At 35.6% G+C, this 16,822-nt stretch overlaps 1 protein-coding gene across 2 annotated transcripts in view; it reads right to left on the bottom strand.

Annotated features, from left to right (window-relative positions):
• Positions 1–187: 187 nt before the first annotated feature.
• Intu (inturned planar cell polarity protein) overlaps positions 188–16,822 on the bottom strand; it is an 85,900-nt gene continuing 69,265 nt past the window's right edge. The window contains exons 10-16 of one of the 2 annotated variants that reach the window (XM_027926656.2): positions 16,423–16,485; positions 15,427–15,648; positions 14,073–14,555; positions 12,678–12,775; positions 8,044–8,233; positions 5,553–5,710; positions 188–3,832 (exon numbers count right to left, since the gene is read on the bottom strand). In XM_027926656.2, coding sequence (XP_027782457.2) covers positions 3,721–3,832; positions 5,553–5,710; positions 8,044–8,233; positions 12,678–12,775; positions 14,073–14,555; positions 15,427–15,648; positions 16,423–16,485 — 1,326 coding nt within the window. In that variant the 3' untranslated portion in view covers positions 188–3,720. Of the gene's footprint in view, positions 3,833–5,552; positions 5,711–8,043; positions 8,234–12,677; positions 12,776–14,072; positions 14,556–15,426; positions 15,649–16,422; positions 16,486–16,822 lie in introns of those variants that run through there. The other variant, XM_071614692.1, reaches the window with a different exon arrangement.

Consider the following 16,822-nt stretch of genomic DNA (forward strand, 5'->3'; position numbering starts at 1 on the left):
ATCTTTAGCTTTTTTGTTCACTGCTATATCATCAGTCTCTGGGACAGTGCTTGTCAGAGGGTAGAAAATCAATAAACAGTTGTTGGATGTATATAGGAAAAGGCAACACAACTGCAAACAAACCTCCAAACCATTTTTATTTAAAACTATCAATATAAAAATAGTTGTGATTATATAGAATGTAGAAATAAAACTTCACAAAATTAAAGTATTTCATACAGTTTGCAGGTTAAACTTTTTTTTTATTTCATACAGTGTACAGGTTAAACTTTTAATAGCACTTAGAACTGTGTATTTTTTAAAAAAAATGTTCAAAACATTACATAGTTCTTGACATATCATATTTCACACTTTGATTTAAGTGGGTTATTTTTACCCTGTATGCAGATTGCAGAATCAGAATTGTGTATTTTTAAATATCCAAAGTTTTAACAGTCCTTAAAACTGTTTATAATGAATAATTGTTCTCAGCTTCTTTCCAAGATGTTTTACAGTCACGGGTAAGACTTAGCTCACTCCCTTGGTTTTCAACCAATGGATATTTGAGAGTAATCATAAATGGTGGTATTAGCTGACACTTTAATAATACATAATGTATCCCAGTCGTTATTTAGAGAGAACTAACAAATACAATGAATAATGGTCAAAGCACACAAACCAGCAAAATCTGTTCCACAATTTGTATTAGAAACATGAAAAAAGCAGGTACTGCCAAATTACTATTTTGTCACTATGTATCATCATCTATAGTTCCTTGGCACAAACAAGAAACATTCCCTTGCCAGGTTTAGTTCTGTGACAGGACAAAAAGAAATAAGGAAGAGCTAAGGAAAGAGTGGAGGGAGAAACAGCAATGGGTAGACAGAAAGTTAGAGTCTACAATGTAATTGGGGGCGGGGGGGACACTAACCAATAAGCAATATGACAGTACCGATATTTTTTAAAATATCAAGCAATAAGAGAGTACTTGATATTTCTAAAAATGCTAGTTATACGAACTCTAGATAGGGCAAAGGGGAGGGAGAGGAAGGAAGGGGGTATGGAGGTAGGAAAGGTGGAATGAGATGGACATCATTACCCTAAGCATATGTTTGAAGACATCAATGGTGTGACACTACTTTGTGTACAACCAGAAATATGAAAAATTGTGCTCTGTAAGTGTAATATGAATTGTAATGCATTCTGTCATACATAACAAATTAGAATAAAAATGCTAGTTTTAGTTTCTCACATTAATAGTCTTTAATGGAAGGCAAGATCAGCAAGACACCCATAAAATATAACTTTAAGAAATTTCTGCTAAAGCATATTTCTGGAGTATCTGCACTGTCACTCTGTCCCCCTTTATTACCAAATAATTAGATTGGTCTATCTTCAATGTAAATCTGAACATATCTGAAAAATGGGGAAGTTTACCTATAATGTTTAATTCATTTAGAAATGAAAAACAAGATAATGCTTGGTTTTATTTCTTAAAAGTTCAAGTCTCCACAACATGGCGATTACAGTGCCCCTACAACATAGCAGACGGTCCTCTTTTATTAAGATCAGTGGTCTATCATGCTAAGTGAAATACACCAATCCCAAATATCAAAGGCCGAATGTTCTGATGTGCTGATGCTAACTCACAATAGGCAGGGGGTGGGGAGCGGAGGTTCACCAGATTCAGCAGGGGCAATAAGGTGAATAGAGGGGGGACGGGAATGGGAAAGACAGTAGAATGAATCAGACATAACTTTCCTATGTTCACATATGAATTCATGATCAGTGTAACTCCACACCATGTACAACCACAAAAATGGGAAGTTATACACCATGTATACGTATGTCAAAATACACTCTATGTCATATATAACTAAAAAAGAACAGCAACAAAAAAGACCAGCAGTCTGCTTTGCCTTTTTATTTCAGTTATTGAGTGATGCCTCACGATTGCTTGATACTAAGAAAGCAGACCAGAATTTCATTAAATGAAAGAAAGTTCCTTGTATTAAAATATCAAGTCTTGGTGCAGTCTGTCAAAAACCTGAGGTGATTGGTGGCTCTACTTATTAATAACTACCAGTATTAGAAACAGCTGATAGTTGGGGAGGACACATACAGAAACTTAAGCCATGTGATGACTATATTTAAATAAAGTGCCTTAATACACACATATGCACACAAGCAGTCCTACAACAGAGTTTAAAAGTCTACCATGCAGCTCAGTATTGTGATCCTAAGGGGAAGACATTTAAAGCTATTTTTTACATTATTTCAAGAACTAAGATTTCTTACCTTGATTTGAATGTCAAAATCAAGGCCCCCAAGTACCTAATGAGATAAATATGCAGGGATTTGCATCTTAAATACTCAGATGAAAATCTTTTAGACTGATGACAGATAACAGTATTTTTTTCTAAGATCAGTGACTTAAATGGTGCACCCACAATGTTCTGTAATTAGTTCCAAGCTGAAGCGCTCATGTTTGAAGCAGGTGATATGCAGAAACTGATTTTATATGGGCTGGTACAGCTCTTCCAACACTTAAGTCTTGAAGAAAAACAACCCAGTATTGTTAAGTTTTGGGGGCATCTGAGGTGGATGAAGGACCTACTTGGTACATGGTAACTACAAATGCAGTATTTGTTATGTTCTTCCTTTCTTTCCCTTAACCTACCAAATTCTCATGCCAAAGAAAATTCTTATCCAATTAGTTTTTTTTTTTTTTTTTTCTTCTCTATGGAAGGTCAAATAAACTCTTATTCATCCAAGTGTTCCCCATCTGGAAAACCCAATATTTAATGATCCTTATTTGTAAGACAAATGTGAGCATTTTACAAAAGAAGTCACCATAGGATTTCTTCAGCTATTCTTTTCAGTATCTTTAACATGATTTGGTTTTAAAAACAATTTACATATAACTGTCTTGAATTTCATGAACTATATAAAATATGTATATGTATATTTGAATATCCTTAAAAATAAAAATGAATGTTTATAGGTAAATAATTTAAAAAACATATCTGAGTCAAAATAGACTAAGATTGTTATCTAAAAGAGTAAAGAAAAATAAGTAAAAACTAAGTTTGATTTTCATCTTTCCCTTCTCCTCTGCAGTGAGGTATCCACTCAAATACTTATACTAGTGAAGAGCACTTGACCTATAAAGAAATCAGTGTTTGGACATTACAAATTTAGGAACTAACCAAAGGCAAGGGCGAGGGGAGGTAGCACATTTTACATAAAACCTCAGAATAGGTTATTGCATTTATACATGAAACCTCTGACCTCAGAGGTGCAAAAACTTGCATGAGATCACCGCCCTAATTTATTACAGAACCTGGTCACCTCCTCCTAATTTCAAGATTCTTTGACCAAATATACTAGTTTTGAGAAAAATAAACAACAAACTGGGTGTTTTCCCAAATAAACATTTTCTATATTAACTTTATATGAAACAATTTACATTATTTCAAACTAGTCAATAAATTAATATTATATACCAAAATGGCAATAAGTTAACACTCCCTTCTATATATTTCAATCAACTATCTTCTCCAATGTCTCACAATACTACAAAAGGCTTGATGCATCAAGTCCAACAGCATTTCATCTCAATAACAATATTATGTTCAATGTTGAACAGTGAAAATAAACATTATCTCTTGTGTATTGATTTCAGCAATTTTAACACTGTTCCACATGTCACTCATGTTGCTATTAATCATAAAAACACAACTACAAGGTTAATCCAAAGAATAATTTAAAAGCCATTTCAATGGCAATTTCTGTGACTGAGTCATGAAAGCAGACATAAAGTTCCTGAGGTTTTGGATGAAGAAAGAGTCTCCTGCAGAAGAAAAGAACACATTCATTTCAGAAATGAAAATGACAAAAACCAAATTCAATTCCTTTTATTTTTTGTATGTTTTTGAAAGAACTAGTAGTAAGTTCAAAAAACACTAATCTAAATCACAGACTATAGAGTTCATTTCTAAATAAATAACATGTGCCTTAGGTTAATTATTTTTATTGTTAAGAGTGTAAAAATCCTATTTTATCAATACATAAATATTATCATACCCTTCAATTTTAAAATATTAAACCTAGTCATTATTATTACTACAATATATAGCACTGGCATCAATAAAGTGCAGAAGGTATCTAAACATTTTATTGCCACTTTCTAAAGTTTTTTCTTTTTTAAAGAGAGAGACAGAGAAGAGAGAATTTTTTTTTAATATTTATTTTTCAGTTTTTCGGTGGACACAACATCTTTATTTTATTTTTATGTGGTGCTACCCAGCACCCCGCGCATGCCAGGTGAGCGAGTTACCGCTTGAGCCACATCCCCAGACCCTAAAGTTTATTCTTAAAACATGAACTATATGATGGTTCTTTTTGCAGACAGTATTGAATTGGAATTAACATTAAAATTTTGGTTTTCTTCAAGAGTTCATATATTAATATATTTAAACAATATTAACACATGTAAATCAATCAATTTAAATTGAGAGCTAGTTCTGTTTGATTTCCTTAGGATTTTTCCTTTATGTAGACCTGCATCATCCTAATTCAGCCCCTTTAATTCTTTCTGTTCCCATGCTGTGGACATAGATAGGGAACCACTGGTCTTCTCATTGGTAGCCTCTCCTGAGTTCACACCATTCCACAGGCTGCTCCTGTTGTTCTTCTAATAGCACAGCTCTGACCATACACTACGCAGAACTCAGAACTAACTTTATGCTGATGTTCTCAAGGCTGATGATTACACATCACAATCACAGGGGAGCTTATACACTAAAAACAGATTCCTCCTTCCATGAATTCAGTAGGTCGTGGTGGGCCTCAGGCAACTCCGACTCTAACAAGTGACTCAGGTGATTCTAAATCCCAAGGACCAGAATATGGAAATGATACAGTTTGTAAACTGTTTATCATATAGCTTAGTACTACATGGCAGGTATCCAGTAGCCTCAATCCTACCTATGCCCTTTCCTCAACAACTCTTTTCTCCAACTTAACCTTCAATATGTCCATCAAAACTCAGTTCCTTAGACAAGAAGCAAACAAGAAACAATAAAAGGGTCAGACAGTGAATAATGGGTAGCTAGCTACTTTAATGGAGAACCTCTGAGGAGATAACCTGCTAATCCTGGTCTGAATACCAAGGAGCCAGATATGCAAGGGTCAGGGATACAACATCCCAGGTAGAAAAAATAGCAGGAACAAGATTTGACAGGTGTTAGTGGGTAGAACATATAAAAAAAGGAGTAGAAGAGGAAATGAAAGGAAAGAAAAGAAGGAAGTCAGGAAGGAAGGACAGAAATTGGAGAATAATAGTGGATTATTACTTGTTTGATTTGCAAGGCAACAAAAAATAATTTTTAAGTAGAGAAAGTCTTTAGAGGGATTTAAAGGAGTTACTTAGCAAATAAAACTTTAAAATGTTAAAATATTATAGCTAGATTGATTTTATGCCTATGTTTTAAAACATTGATCTGCTGTACTACTTGTCTTTCACTTTTCTAACGTTTTATTTTACTTTCAAATAGCTTTTTCCTACTTACCCTACTACCCAGTAGGCCATAACTGGTGGTGTTTTTTTCTGATCAGTCCAGTTTTCAGGTGAGCATTCAAATAACACACCATATTCCTTCACAGGGTTAAGAGAGGACAGCGAATTTGTAGAATCAGCACGATCTCCACCATTTAGTGCCTTATTTTTCTGCAAATTGTGGATATTGTTGGTATTAACTGGAATTAATAATGTTACTTTAAAACGTTTTCACCTCCAGATTCAAAATGGCTGATCCTAAGTGCATGCAGTGCCTTTCTTCCCTTTGCCTTCGGTTTCCACTCTTCCTTAACACTTAGCTCAATACTACTTCCTAAAGGAGACTTCACAGGTAAAGTGCCCTGGATGATCCCAGGGAACACTTTGTTCACAGCCCCATGTTGTTTAGTATTTATATTATATTGCATTAGCAGTTTGTAGGTCTGTTTTCCCATATAGAAGATAGATGGTAAACTTTTTTCCAAAGGCAGAGACAATGTATTCATTTCTATATATTTAAAAAGAAACAGTGCTTGTATATAATGTAGGAGCTTACTGAATGTATATTAAGTGGATAAGATTTTGTAATAAACCTAAACACATACATTTAAAACAATATTTTCTCTTCCTTTGAAGCATAATCTTTAAATTTCCCATTTGTGAAAGCATCAGCAAAACAATTACTCATTTGGTACATATAAACTTTTTTATAAGGCTCAGGATAAAATAGGCGATTCTTGATTCCTCTCTCTCTCATAACTTCTAATCCAACAATAAATCATTTTGGTTCATCCTCCAAAACATCAAGAATCCTGAAGTTGTGATCCTTTCTCACTTTTCAAATATTAATAGTCTCCTAACTGGCCCTGCCTCCATCCTTGCTACCCTACAACCAGATTTCCAAAAGAGTCCCAGGGGTTCTTTAAACAACTGGGTATCCTGTCCTTCCTCTGCTGAAACTATGTAACAATGTTCCATCTGTTTCAGAAAAAGCCCGGAAGGCCATGTCATAGTCTCAGGCCCTGATGCATTGGTAATCTCATTCCTTTCCACTCTTGGCCTGATCAGGAGGCTATGAGCTCCCCCAGCCCCTCCAAACTCTAGCTTTGCATTTGGCTCCAGATGCCATGCGGCCACCCCAGCACTCCTTCCTGCCTCTGTTGAAATGCTACTTGACCTCATTAGCCAGGCTTTTTAAAATAGTAACACATCTCTTATCTTTACACATTTTATTATTCCTTGTGACACTTAAAATACCCCATATATTATTTACTAATTTCTTCATCTTCTCCATCAGAAAATAGGCTTCAGGGAAGAGAGTTTGTTTTGTCCCCACTTTAATCAAGGCACCTAGTCTGGTGCAGAGTAGTATCTCAAAATTTTAAATGATACCAGGAGGGCTGGGGACATAGCTCAGTTGGTAGAGTGCTTGCCTTGCATGCACAAAGCCCTGGGTTCAATTCCCAGCACCACCAAAAAAAAAAAAAAAAAAATCCTTAAATGATACCAGGAATAATAATTTATATTACTAAATATTATCAAATAAGTTAATGTAATATTTTTGTTCAGAATCTAACCAGTTATGCTAAATAGGAAAGGAGGAGCATAATAACCTACAGTACATGGGGTATGGTAAGCATAACATTTTTGCAGAATAAAAATTTCTGAGAACTCAAAGAAATCCCACAAGATACAGAATTTCATTGCTGACTGAGCCCACCCTGTATAGCTGACAAAATGCAAACAGCTGAGGCTCAGTCCAGGATTCCTTATTCCCAGCCTAATGTTCTAGTTTTAAATTTAAGTTCTGCACAAACCTGGCATCCTCACTTACATCTTGCTGTATACATTATAGCCATCTTCAGAGAAGTCTTTTGGCTGTATGATGTTTGATCAGTCACAAATAAACTTTTGTATGATTATCCTTTTCAAGTAATTAGCATGTAACTGATATTTTAAACAATCTAACTGGTATTTTAATTACACATTGCATTGGTGCTTATCTAGCAGGAACAATATTATATGAAACTTCATCCTGGGTTAAAAAGCAAGCAAGTAATCAATGAACAAAGTGCTAAAACATCTGCAATACTATTTTGTCCATAGCTATACCTTAATCCATTATGCTCCGTATTGTTGGTTGAACAGTCACAGAATTATTAGAATTATTTTAGGAATCAATTGGTAGATATCACTGACTTAATGGCTGAGTCACAGATATCAAATATGGGAGGTTAATTTATATTACAAACTACTATATTCTACTTCGCTATAGAAAACATGGGTCCACTGTTTACCTAAAATACTAATATAGGACATTTAACTCTACTATGAAACAACATTTTGAGATTAACTAGAGTGAGTATAATCCTGAAACTGGTTGGCTGATTGTTAAAAAACAAAAACAAAAAAACCTTGAATGCATTGCTGGACATACTGATTACAGAGTGTGTGGAGATTGGGAATGATATTGGCAAAAAACTATATTTATAAACCTATTTTACCTCTTCCATCAAAGTCTGTTGGAAAACTGCACGAATGGAAAGACAACACTGATGGAAATTCTTTATTAGCTGTGAGTGGACAGAGCCACTGAGCTGTGCCACCTCTTCATGGGTAGGAGTAATGAAGATTCCTTGAACTGTTTCTAAGGCAACATAGTGGAAAAGTGTGTTCTCAGGACCAGATGTCAATCTCGAAAAGAAAAGGGTGGGGGAAGGGAAGATAGGGAGAAAAGAGAAAAGAAAAAAGAAATTCAAGTAAATTTAAAAGTATTATTTCATTTTGAATTCTGTAGACTTTTTACAATTAGTAGTGCAATTCGGGAAGGAAATGTAATTTTAATCCCCTCTTCATCCTTAATTAAACAGGCTTGGATTATTATTAATTTCCTTGATAGAGGCAAACACTACCTATTATGCAAGGATAAACAAACACCAATACATTTCCAAGTAACTTAATCATCCCTTTGCTAAACACTCCAATTGGCCAAGCCCTCTTTTTCCATGGTTGGTAATGAATAACTCAGATGATGTCTGGCCTAGATAGCTACAAGCCATGAACAAGGTGAACCACACATAAAAATACCTTTCATAAAACTAAATGGGTCTTTAAATTAGTCTTCTGCCATGATAATAAAAGTAATGATTCTGAACTGATATAAAATTATTACCAAACTGCAAGCTAGATTAATCTATAATACTGTGGTAATAGCTGGTACTATTATGCCACTTCTCAGTACACTCAGTACACTCTTGCTCTATGTGATCTTAATATTTTCATTTTCATTTTTTCCCCCAATTTTTCCTTCCCTATTTAATCTTAGATAGGTCAGCAGAATCTATAAATATTGCTTATTTCTGCCAATAGTAAGAAAAGCTAAAGAAAAACAATAATAGCAACAACAAAATAATAATAGCTATCAAATACTGACTATCCTCTATGTACCTGCCAAACTTTTTGAAGCACTTTTATTTTAATTTTCATAATGACCCTGCAGGATCTTAAATATTACCATCCTTACTTTAATCATGAGGAAACCATGGTCAGTGAGCTTGGATTAACTTGAATGAAGTTGCATAGCCAAGTGTCAGGGCTTAGCCGACTTTGAAGCTTTGCTCTCCTATACCTTATTTTTTATTCTCCACTGCTGACTCTTGAATGGCAGTCTTTATATGGTGGGCAACTCCCTCCTACATCTCAAACACTCAAGCTGACCATTCCAAGACTTTTGTGATAAAGGCTATCTATAATAAAAAATACCTTTGGTTGATTGTTCTCCAGCTGTTAAGTACGGAGGCAGGGAAAAGGCATATTTTAGAACCTAGGCCACAGCTAGTTAAGTTCCTGTTATATTTTTAATTAATTAGGTAGTATGACCTAAATAAACCTCTTGTCTCCTAAACCAGGGATTAGGAAACAGACCTACTGGGAGGGAGGGAATCCTGTGTGTGTTGTTCTCCCATTTCTCAGCAGGGTGGCTGGCTCATTAATAACTACCCTGTAAGGGCAGTTCTTATACCACGTCCATGACCTGCCCATATGTGAGGTAGGACAGAATTCTTAAAGGAGATGGAAGCAGTTGTGAGCCTGCAGACTACCAAGCTGATTCTTCTTATGGAGCATTCCATGTACAGAGTGGTGATACCTTCACCTTCCAAGGAATAAAATCTTAAATAGTCATGATGAAAATAAGTATAGTGACTAAAAAAGGAAAATAATTTAAAACATATTTTAATCTAGAGGTGTTTGAATTGAAGAAAAGGCACAGAAGACAAATTATTCTTAAGAAAGAACTATTAATAAGATTGGGAGGTTAGAATCAACATTTTTGTGATCTATAAATTTTCTCTCAAAAATAAATCACAACCACCACTTTGGAAAGCAGTTTGGAGATTCCTCAAAAATCTAAGGATGAAATCACCATATGACCCAGCTATCCCACTCCTTGGTATTTCCCCAAAAGATCTAAAAATCACTACAGTGATTTTTTTACAGCATCAATGTTTACAGCAGCACAATTCATGATAGCTAAATTATGGAATCAACCCAGATGCCATCAATAGATTAAGAAATTATGATACACACACACACACACACACACACACACACACACACACAATGGAGTTCTACTTAGCCACTAACAAGAATGAAATCATGGCATTTGCCAGTAAATGGATGGAAATAAGAACATCATACTAAGTGAAACTAGCCAAAATCAGAAACTCAAAGGTTGAATGTTTTCTCTCATACACGAAGCTAGAGTAAAATAAAGTGGGAGGGAAGGATAACATAAAGAACCAATCAAATACAAATTCACAGGATAACAAAAAGAACCAATCAAATTTAAATTAACAGATGGGTGAAAGGAAGTCTAGTAGAGTAGAGGAAGGAGAACGGGAAAGGGGAGGAGGGAAAGGAAAAGGTAGGGTCATGAACTGAAATCCATTTACATGCACATGAGTTTGTTGGGATTAACCCAACTATTATGTATAACTTACATAAAGCTCTAATCATAAAGAAATAATCCACAAAAAGCAAGTTTAGCTCTTGAAAGCCATAAACTTGTTCATATATTAACTGAAAGTTTAGAAATCACCAATTACCCAATAGGAAGACAAAGATTTGTATTAAAAAGTAGATAAATTCAGATTTGATCTTTGGAAAGGTCATTCCTGCACTAGAGAAGAGATTGAGAAATTTACAGAGAGAGAATAGACGGGGGAGGGGGGCTGGGGGCTGGGAGACTAATGCAGTGACTCCAGGGAGAGAAAAAGGGACCATAAACCAGGAAGCATCAATGGGCTGAATGGATTCAAGTACTACTGAAATGCAGAATGGACAGCATTTGTTTGCTGAATGAAACGTCTGGTATAGATAGTATTTTTAATATATATTTTAATTTTATATCTTTGATGTCTTTTAAAATAGTAGAACCTATGATTTACATTACATGTGAATTTGTTTAAGCTACTGAACTTGAAAGAAGAGTTTCTATTTACTAAAGATAATGCCAAAATAACACAAATATTTTTAAAAAATTATAAGGAAGTAATAAAATTTCAGTAGTTCTTGTTAGATGAACACTAGGGTTTTATGAAGGTACTTTAGGGTTCCATAAAAAGTTTGTTTCAGATTTAATTGTTTAAAGGACATTTTTATAACTATTAAAAATAAACATTCAGAGGCTGGGGTTGTGGCTCAGTGGTAGAGCGCTCACCTAGCACACATGGGCACCGGGTTCAATCCTCAGCACCACGTAAAAATGAAATAAAGATATTGTATCCACCACCTACAACTAAAAAATAAATATTTCAAAAAAATCATTCATATGTGAAGGCCTTAAATACCCAATTTTAACACAATAGATTTCTAACGAATTATTTTATGAAGACAAATTACCCTATTTTTGCCCTAACTTTCAGGGAAAAGCATTTCCTGGAAACTCCAAGATTTGAACTTGCTAACTTGTTAAAAATATTTCCATAATTAAGAGCGTAGTCGCTATGTGTGTGTGTGTTTGTGTGTGTGTGTGTTTGTGTATGTGTGTGTGTGTATGTATGTGTGTGTGTGAATTCTATTTCTGAATGTCTAGATGCTTAAGCAAAAGTGTGCAATTGATCTCACACATGACATCATAATTATATACCAAGCAAGGCTCAGGCTGACCTGCCTGTCTATCACATAGTACCTGCCCTACAAGAAGTGAAAATGTAACATTTTATTTTGCAATTACTGACACAGTTTAAGCTGCTAAACATTCCCTCTTCACTCAGTCCTTTTTATCTCAGAATTTCCTCCTCAAAATAAGTTCGAGGTTTTCTACAAAGGATGTTATAACTATTAACAGTTCCCAGGTCCCAGCCTCTGAGGGGTGGTGGCGTGTACTCTTGGGGGTAGAGAGTGCAGAAGCAGGAATGAGCGGAGGGAGAAGCTGAAATGTGAAGCTTGGACGGACTCTCAGAGCTGTCTTGAATTTGCGCAAGGACCAAACCTCTGCACTCCCTTATCTGGCAGACTTAGAAGGGGCTATTCTCTAGGGTAGGAACTTGGCCCCGAGACACTAGCAGCCACCACTCCAAGGTGTTGGCGGTGAGTGCCCTGAGCTAAGGGATAACTTGGCATCCACCAGAGTCTAAAATTAGTGAACTCAAAGGCCAAGATCAGTGGTGCATACTTGGATTTTCAGTGACTCCGGAGGCTGAGGCAGGAGGATCACAAGTTCAAGACCAGCCTCAGAAACTTAGGCCCTAAGCAACTGAGTGAGCTCAGTGGTTAAGTGCCCCTGGGTTCAATAACCAGTACAAATAAAATACAATATGAATAAATAAATAAAACTTAATTTAAAAATAATATTAGGCATACAAAAGTGAAGTTACCTGTGAAAGAGAGATGAAGGGGAATTTTTCTGTTTTGAAATATTTGTGTGTTTTCCCTCTTATAATATGAATATGTTCATTTTCCTAAGTGTAATGAAACATTATAGTGCTGGGATTTGAACCCAGGGCTTGTGCATATGAGGCAAGCACTCTACCAACTGAGCTAAAATCTCCAGCCCGAAATTGTATTTTCTTATTGTAAAACTTTCTCAAAGACAGAAAGCATAAGATAAAAAGTATATTAGAAGGAAGTTTCTTACTTCATTGTGTTATATATTTCCAATTCTTTTTCTGAAGGATCCTTTTTCAAATTTCCCAAATGAAATGGATTTGGAAGGGTAGACTTTTTTTTAGTGATCTGGAAAATATTTACGTAGATCAGTTTATATCTAAGAACAAAATCAAACAGCAGAAGTGATTTAAAAATTAAAAATCCTTCTAAGAGAACTACTTTATATTTTGCAATGCTTCTTTTAAATATTTTTGATGCTAACTTCCACCTCTTGGCTTAGCCTTTGCAAAATAGGATCCAAGGGCTATGCCATAACTAGGCATGCTGGTGTTCCTTCACCAGAGCCATCACCAAGCTTATGTGCATGCATACCCATCTCCCTCCCTAGGCTCTACACTTCTCAAAGTCAGGGCTGTGTCTTACTCATTTTCATATCTCTTTTGTATAGCACAGCCCTTGGTACTTTGCAGGTATCAACATTTGTTGAATGGCTGAATCTTAAAGTTAACTGAATTTCTCTAAAGTGCCATTTATGATCTTGTTATTTTAAAATCTATCCATATTCTCTTGGACTATATTTCCTATCAATTTCATCAACTGAGATAATGGACACAAAATCAGTACTTCCTAAATACATTCCACTAACTTCTCCGACAGAACCCTGTAGTTAGGAGTGAGAAGCCTGAGTCTATGGTCATCTACGTCAGGCCACTCAAAATCCCGTATTCCACTGGCGCCAGTTCTCCATCTTCTTCATGCCTTGACCGGCATCACCTCCACCCACCCAGATGGCAAGTTCAAACACGTTTCAAAAGAAAACAGCATCACTAGCTAAGTAGAGAGCTTTCCAGGATGAATGTTTTGATAATGATTTGGATATTTCATGGGAAAAAAATCCAGAAAAATAAACAATCTGAAAATTGAACATTCTCTTGGCTTTACAGTCACATTGTATATCTCTATGTATAGAGACCAGATCTTTATAAATACAGATAAAAAATACCTATCTATAAAAAACAGGCAAACATACACACACACACACATTTGAATTCTCTTTTTGTTTCTGCTGAATATTTCACGGCTATATTGTTAAATCAGCCCCTCAAACGCTCCATAGCCATGATGTGCTCTTTTATCATCACGAATAGAAAGAGATGAATATGGAAATTAAGATTCAAGAGCTCCTCTATCTGTAGGTACTGCTGGGTAGACACCCTGCACGTTGGGCAGCTCCTGTCATTACTTGATGTTCCTTCCTCTTTTTGCTTTTTAAATCTTTGGTTACCCAACAATGACTAAAATAATCACTATTTCAAATGAAGACTAATTACGATTAAAAATTTTTCTTGCAATTATTTTCTTGCAATTAGAACTAGAGAGACAGCTTAGTTCCTAGAATGTACACACTGGGATGAACACGCACCTTAAGCAAGGTTCCACTTTCTTCTGAACAATCAGAGCCCTGAAAGTCTCTCTGCTTTTGTATTGCATCCGGTGTGGTGTGGAGGCTAAGGCCAGCACCTTCTCCACTTTCACAACCATTGTCAGATCCTCCACTGCTTCGGGAGGGACTGGGCTTACGTGTCTTTAAGGAATAGTCACCAAAAAGGGTTCTTCTGCATGTTGGAGAGGCTGCTGTCCTGGAAGGACCTTGCAGCCTGCTGAGAATAGGGGAAGCTGTCAAATTCTCAGTTTTCTCACGTGCTCCAGAAAGGAACCAGTCAGCACAAGACAAACAGGGGCCTGGAGAAGACGCTAGGTGTTTATCTATGTGGGAGTCTACTCCTTCCAGCTGGTGAATAGTTGTTCTGACCTGGTCCACATATATACAGTCAGGCCCAGGATTCCCAATAGCTTTAGATGCACAGCCTCCAGCTTCTAATAGCACACATAACATATAATGTCTCTATAAAAGAAGATTATTGACATAGGTTTAGCCACCATGAAAACAGTTACATATAATATGTATACATTTATGAATACTATAAAAGATGTTGGCATATGGCATGATTATGTGATGATTATTAAAAATTCCTCCTTCTTAAGTTATTGTCGGCGCTGCTTCTTTTTTAATGAGAAGCCATATTTTTATAAAGCAGCGAGATTATCAATGCTTCTTGATTACAGTTAAAAACTATCTCACATTGTTTTTTTTTTTTTTTTTTCTGTACCAGGCATTGAACCCAGAGGCACTTAACACTGAGCCACATCCCCAACTCTTTTATTGTTTGAGACAGGTTCTTGCTAAGTTGCTTAGGTCCTCACTAATGCTGCGGCTGGATTTGAACTTGCAATCCTCCTGCATTAGCCGCCCAAGCCGCTGGGATTACAGGCACGCACCACTGCACCTGGCTTCACATTATCATATTTTGATATACTATCAATCATTTCTCTTGGTACAAAGAATTCATTAGAGCGGCTTTGAAAGAGCCCCATTGACAAGAAATTCTCTCATTTACGATTATGTATTTATTCCATTTCTAATTCTACATTGTTTTTATGTCTTCTTCTATATTCCAAAACAGACCAGAGGATAAAACCCCCATAAGATGGGGAACAAAAGTGTTCAGAACCTGCTAAAATATTTTCCTGGATATTATTAGTATTTCTTTATGAATATTAAAGGAATATAAACTAAAAGAAGTAAAGGCTATATAACAACTTTTTGAATTCTGTGTTTAATACATACATAGTTTTAAATGGGCATGTTTGTGTATTTATTTAGACATAAACAGATGGGGAAAACAATCTCAAGAAAGAAGTCCAGGTGAACTTACCAATCCAACAATTAGCAAAAAATATCTCCCTTCCGGTTCCTGAAAGGCTTCTGTGCTTGAGTCTGCAGAAAGCTGGAGGTGATGTTGAGGAAACACTTCTCTCCATACTATCAACTGACCGATCCTTTGTTTTGCTGCTAAAGACAGCAGGCCATAGTGGCGACAGTACGCGGCAATCTCAACAAGATCATCCTTAGGCAAATGACTGCATATCAAATAACCCTTGAATTTAACCACCAAGAGCAAAAGTCAGCTAGTGATACCAAGCAATAATCCTATACTTCCTAGAGTTTTATAAATGCTTCTTCAGATGACATGAAATATTTTATTATTCAAATAAAATAATATTTTATTATTCAATATTTTATTATATTCAAACATAGTAAAGTAAGATATAGCATAAGTGAATGTTTTTCTCCCCTGAGGTCAAGCTAGATATTAAATAACAAGGTACCCAAAAGCTAGACTTTTAGCATAAAGCAAAATTGCCTCTGAGGTATTAGCCCGAGTGTCAAAATTAGAAAAGAACTGCATTCTGAAAATGGGAAATAGAGAAGCAGAGGTCAAGGTGGACAGAAACTTATTAAATTCATCTGATACTTAACGTGTTCTCCCTGGAAACCAAATACTTAATACTTAATAAATATTATAGGATTTCCTTAAAAGATAGATGGTTACTTCTGAAGTCAGAATAAAAAACACACTATTGCAAAAGGACATCAAGAAAGAATTAACCTTTTTACCTACATAATTGGTTTGAGTATTGTTTCTCCTTTACACATTTTTAAATACTACACTATGCAATGAAACTATAAGTATTTACTATATTTATAAATGTGTAGGTATAATACTTGTTTTAAGATCTTAATCTTAAGGTACCTACATTCACAGAGAAAGAGATAGATTTAGTTTTCATGTGTAAAAGTTTGAGAAAAATTCCTTTAGATTTGTGCATGCAGGCGTTGGATATTATTAAAAATGCAAACTTCAACTTACCTTGTAAAATAGAGAAGAGCCCAAAATTGTATATAGCCGTCTCATGTCATAGTAATCCTCAGACTGAGGGGAGAAAAATCACAGTGGATTTATATTGTGGCGCGCGTGCGTGCGTGTGTGTGTGTGTGTGTGAGAGAGAGAGAGAGAGAGAGAGAGAGAGAGAAATAGTTCCTTAAGCAACATTAGTCAACACAGAAGTTACATTCTTTCCTTCCTAAACTTTTCATAATGTCCTCTTTAGAAATCAACATTTGAGAGTATTAGGGTAAAATACAAGTATATATTTATTTGAGAACAACCTTAGTTTTGGTTCTTATAAAATATTATTGAGCTGTGGCGCATCTGAAATCCCAGCAGCTTGGGAGGCTAAGGCAGGAGGATCAAGAGTTCAAAACCAGTC

Source organism: Marmota flaviventris, chromosome 7 (assembly GCF_047511675.1).
Source record: "Marmota flaviventris isolate mMarFla1 chromosome 7, mMarFla1.hap1, whole genome shotgun sequence".
Lineage (NCBI taxonomy): Eukaryota > Metazoa > Chordata > Mammalia > Rodentia > Sciuridae > Marmota > Marmota flaviventris.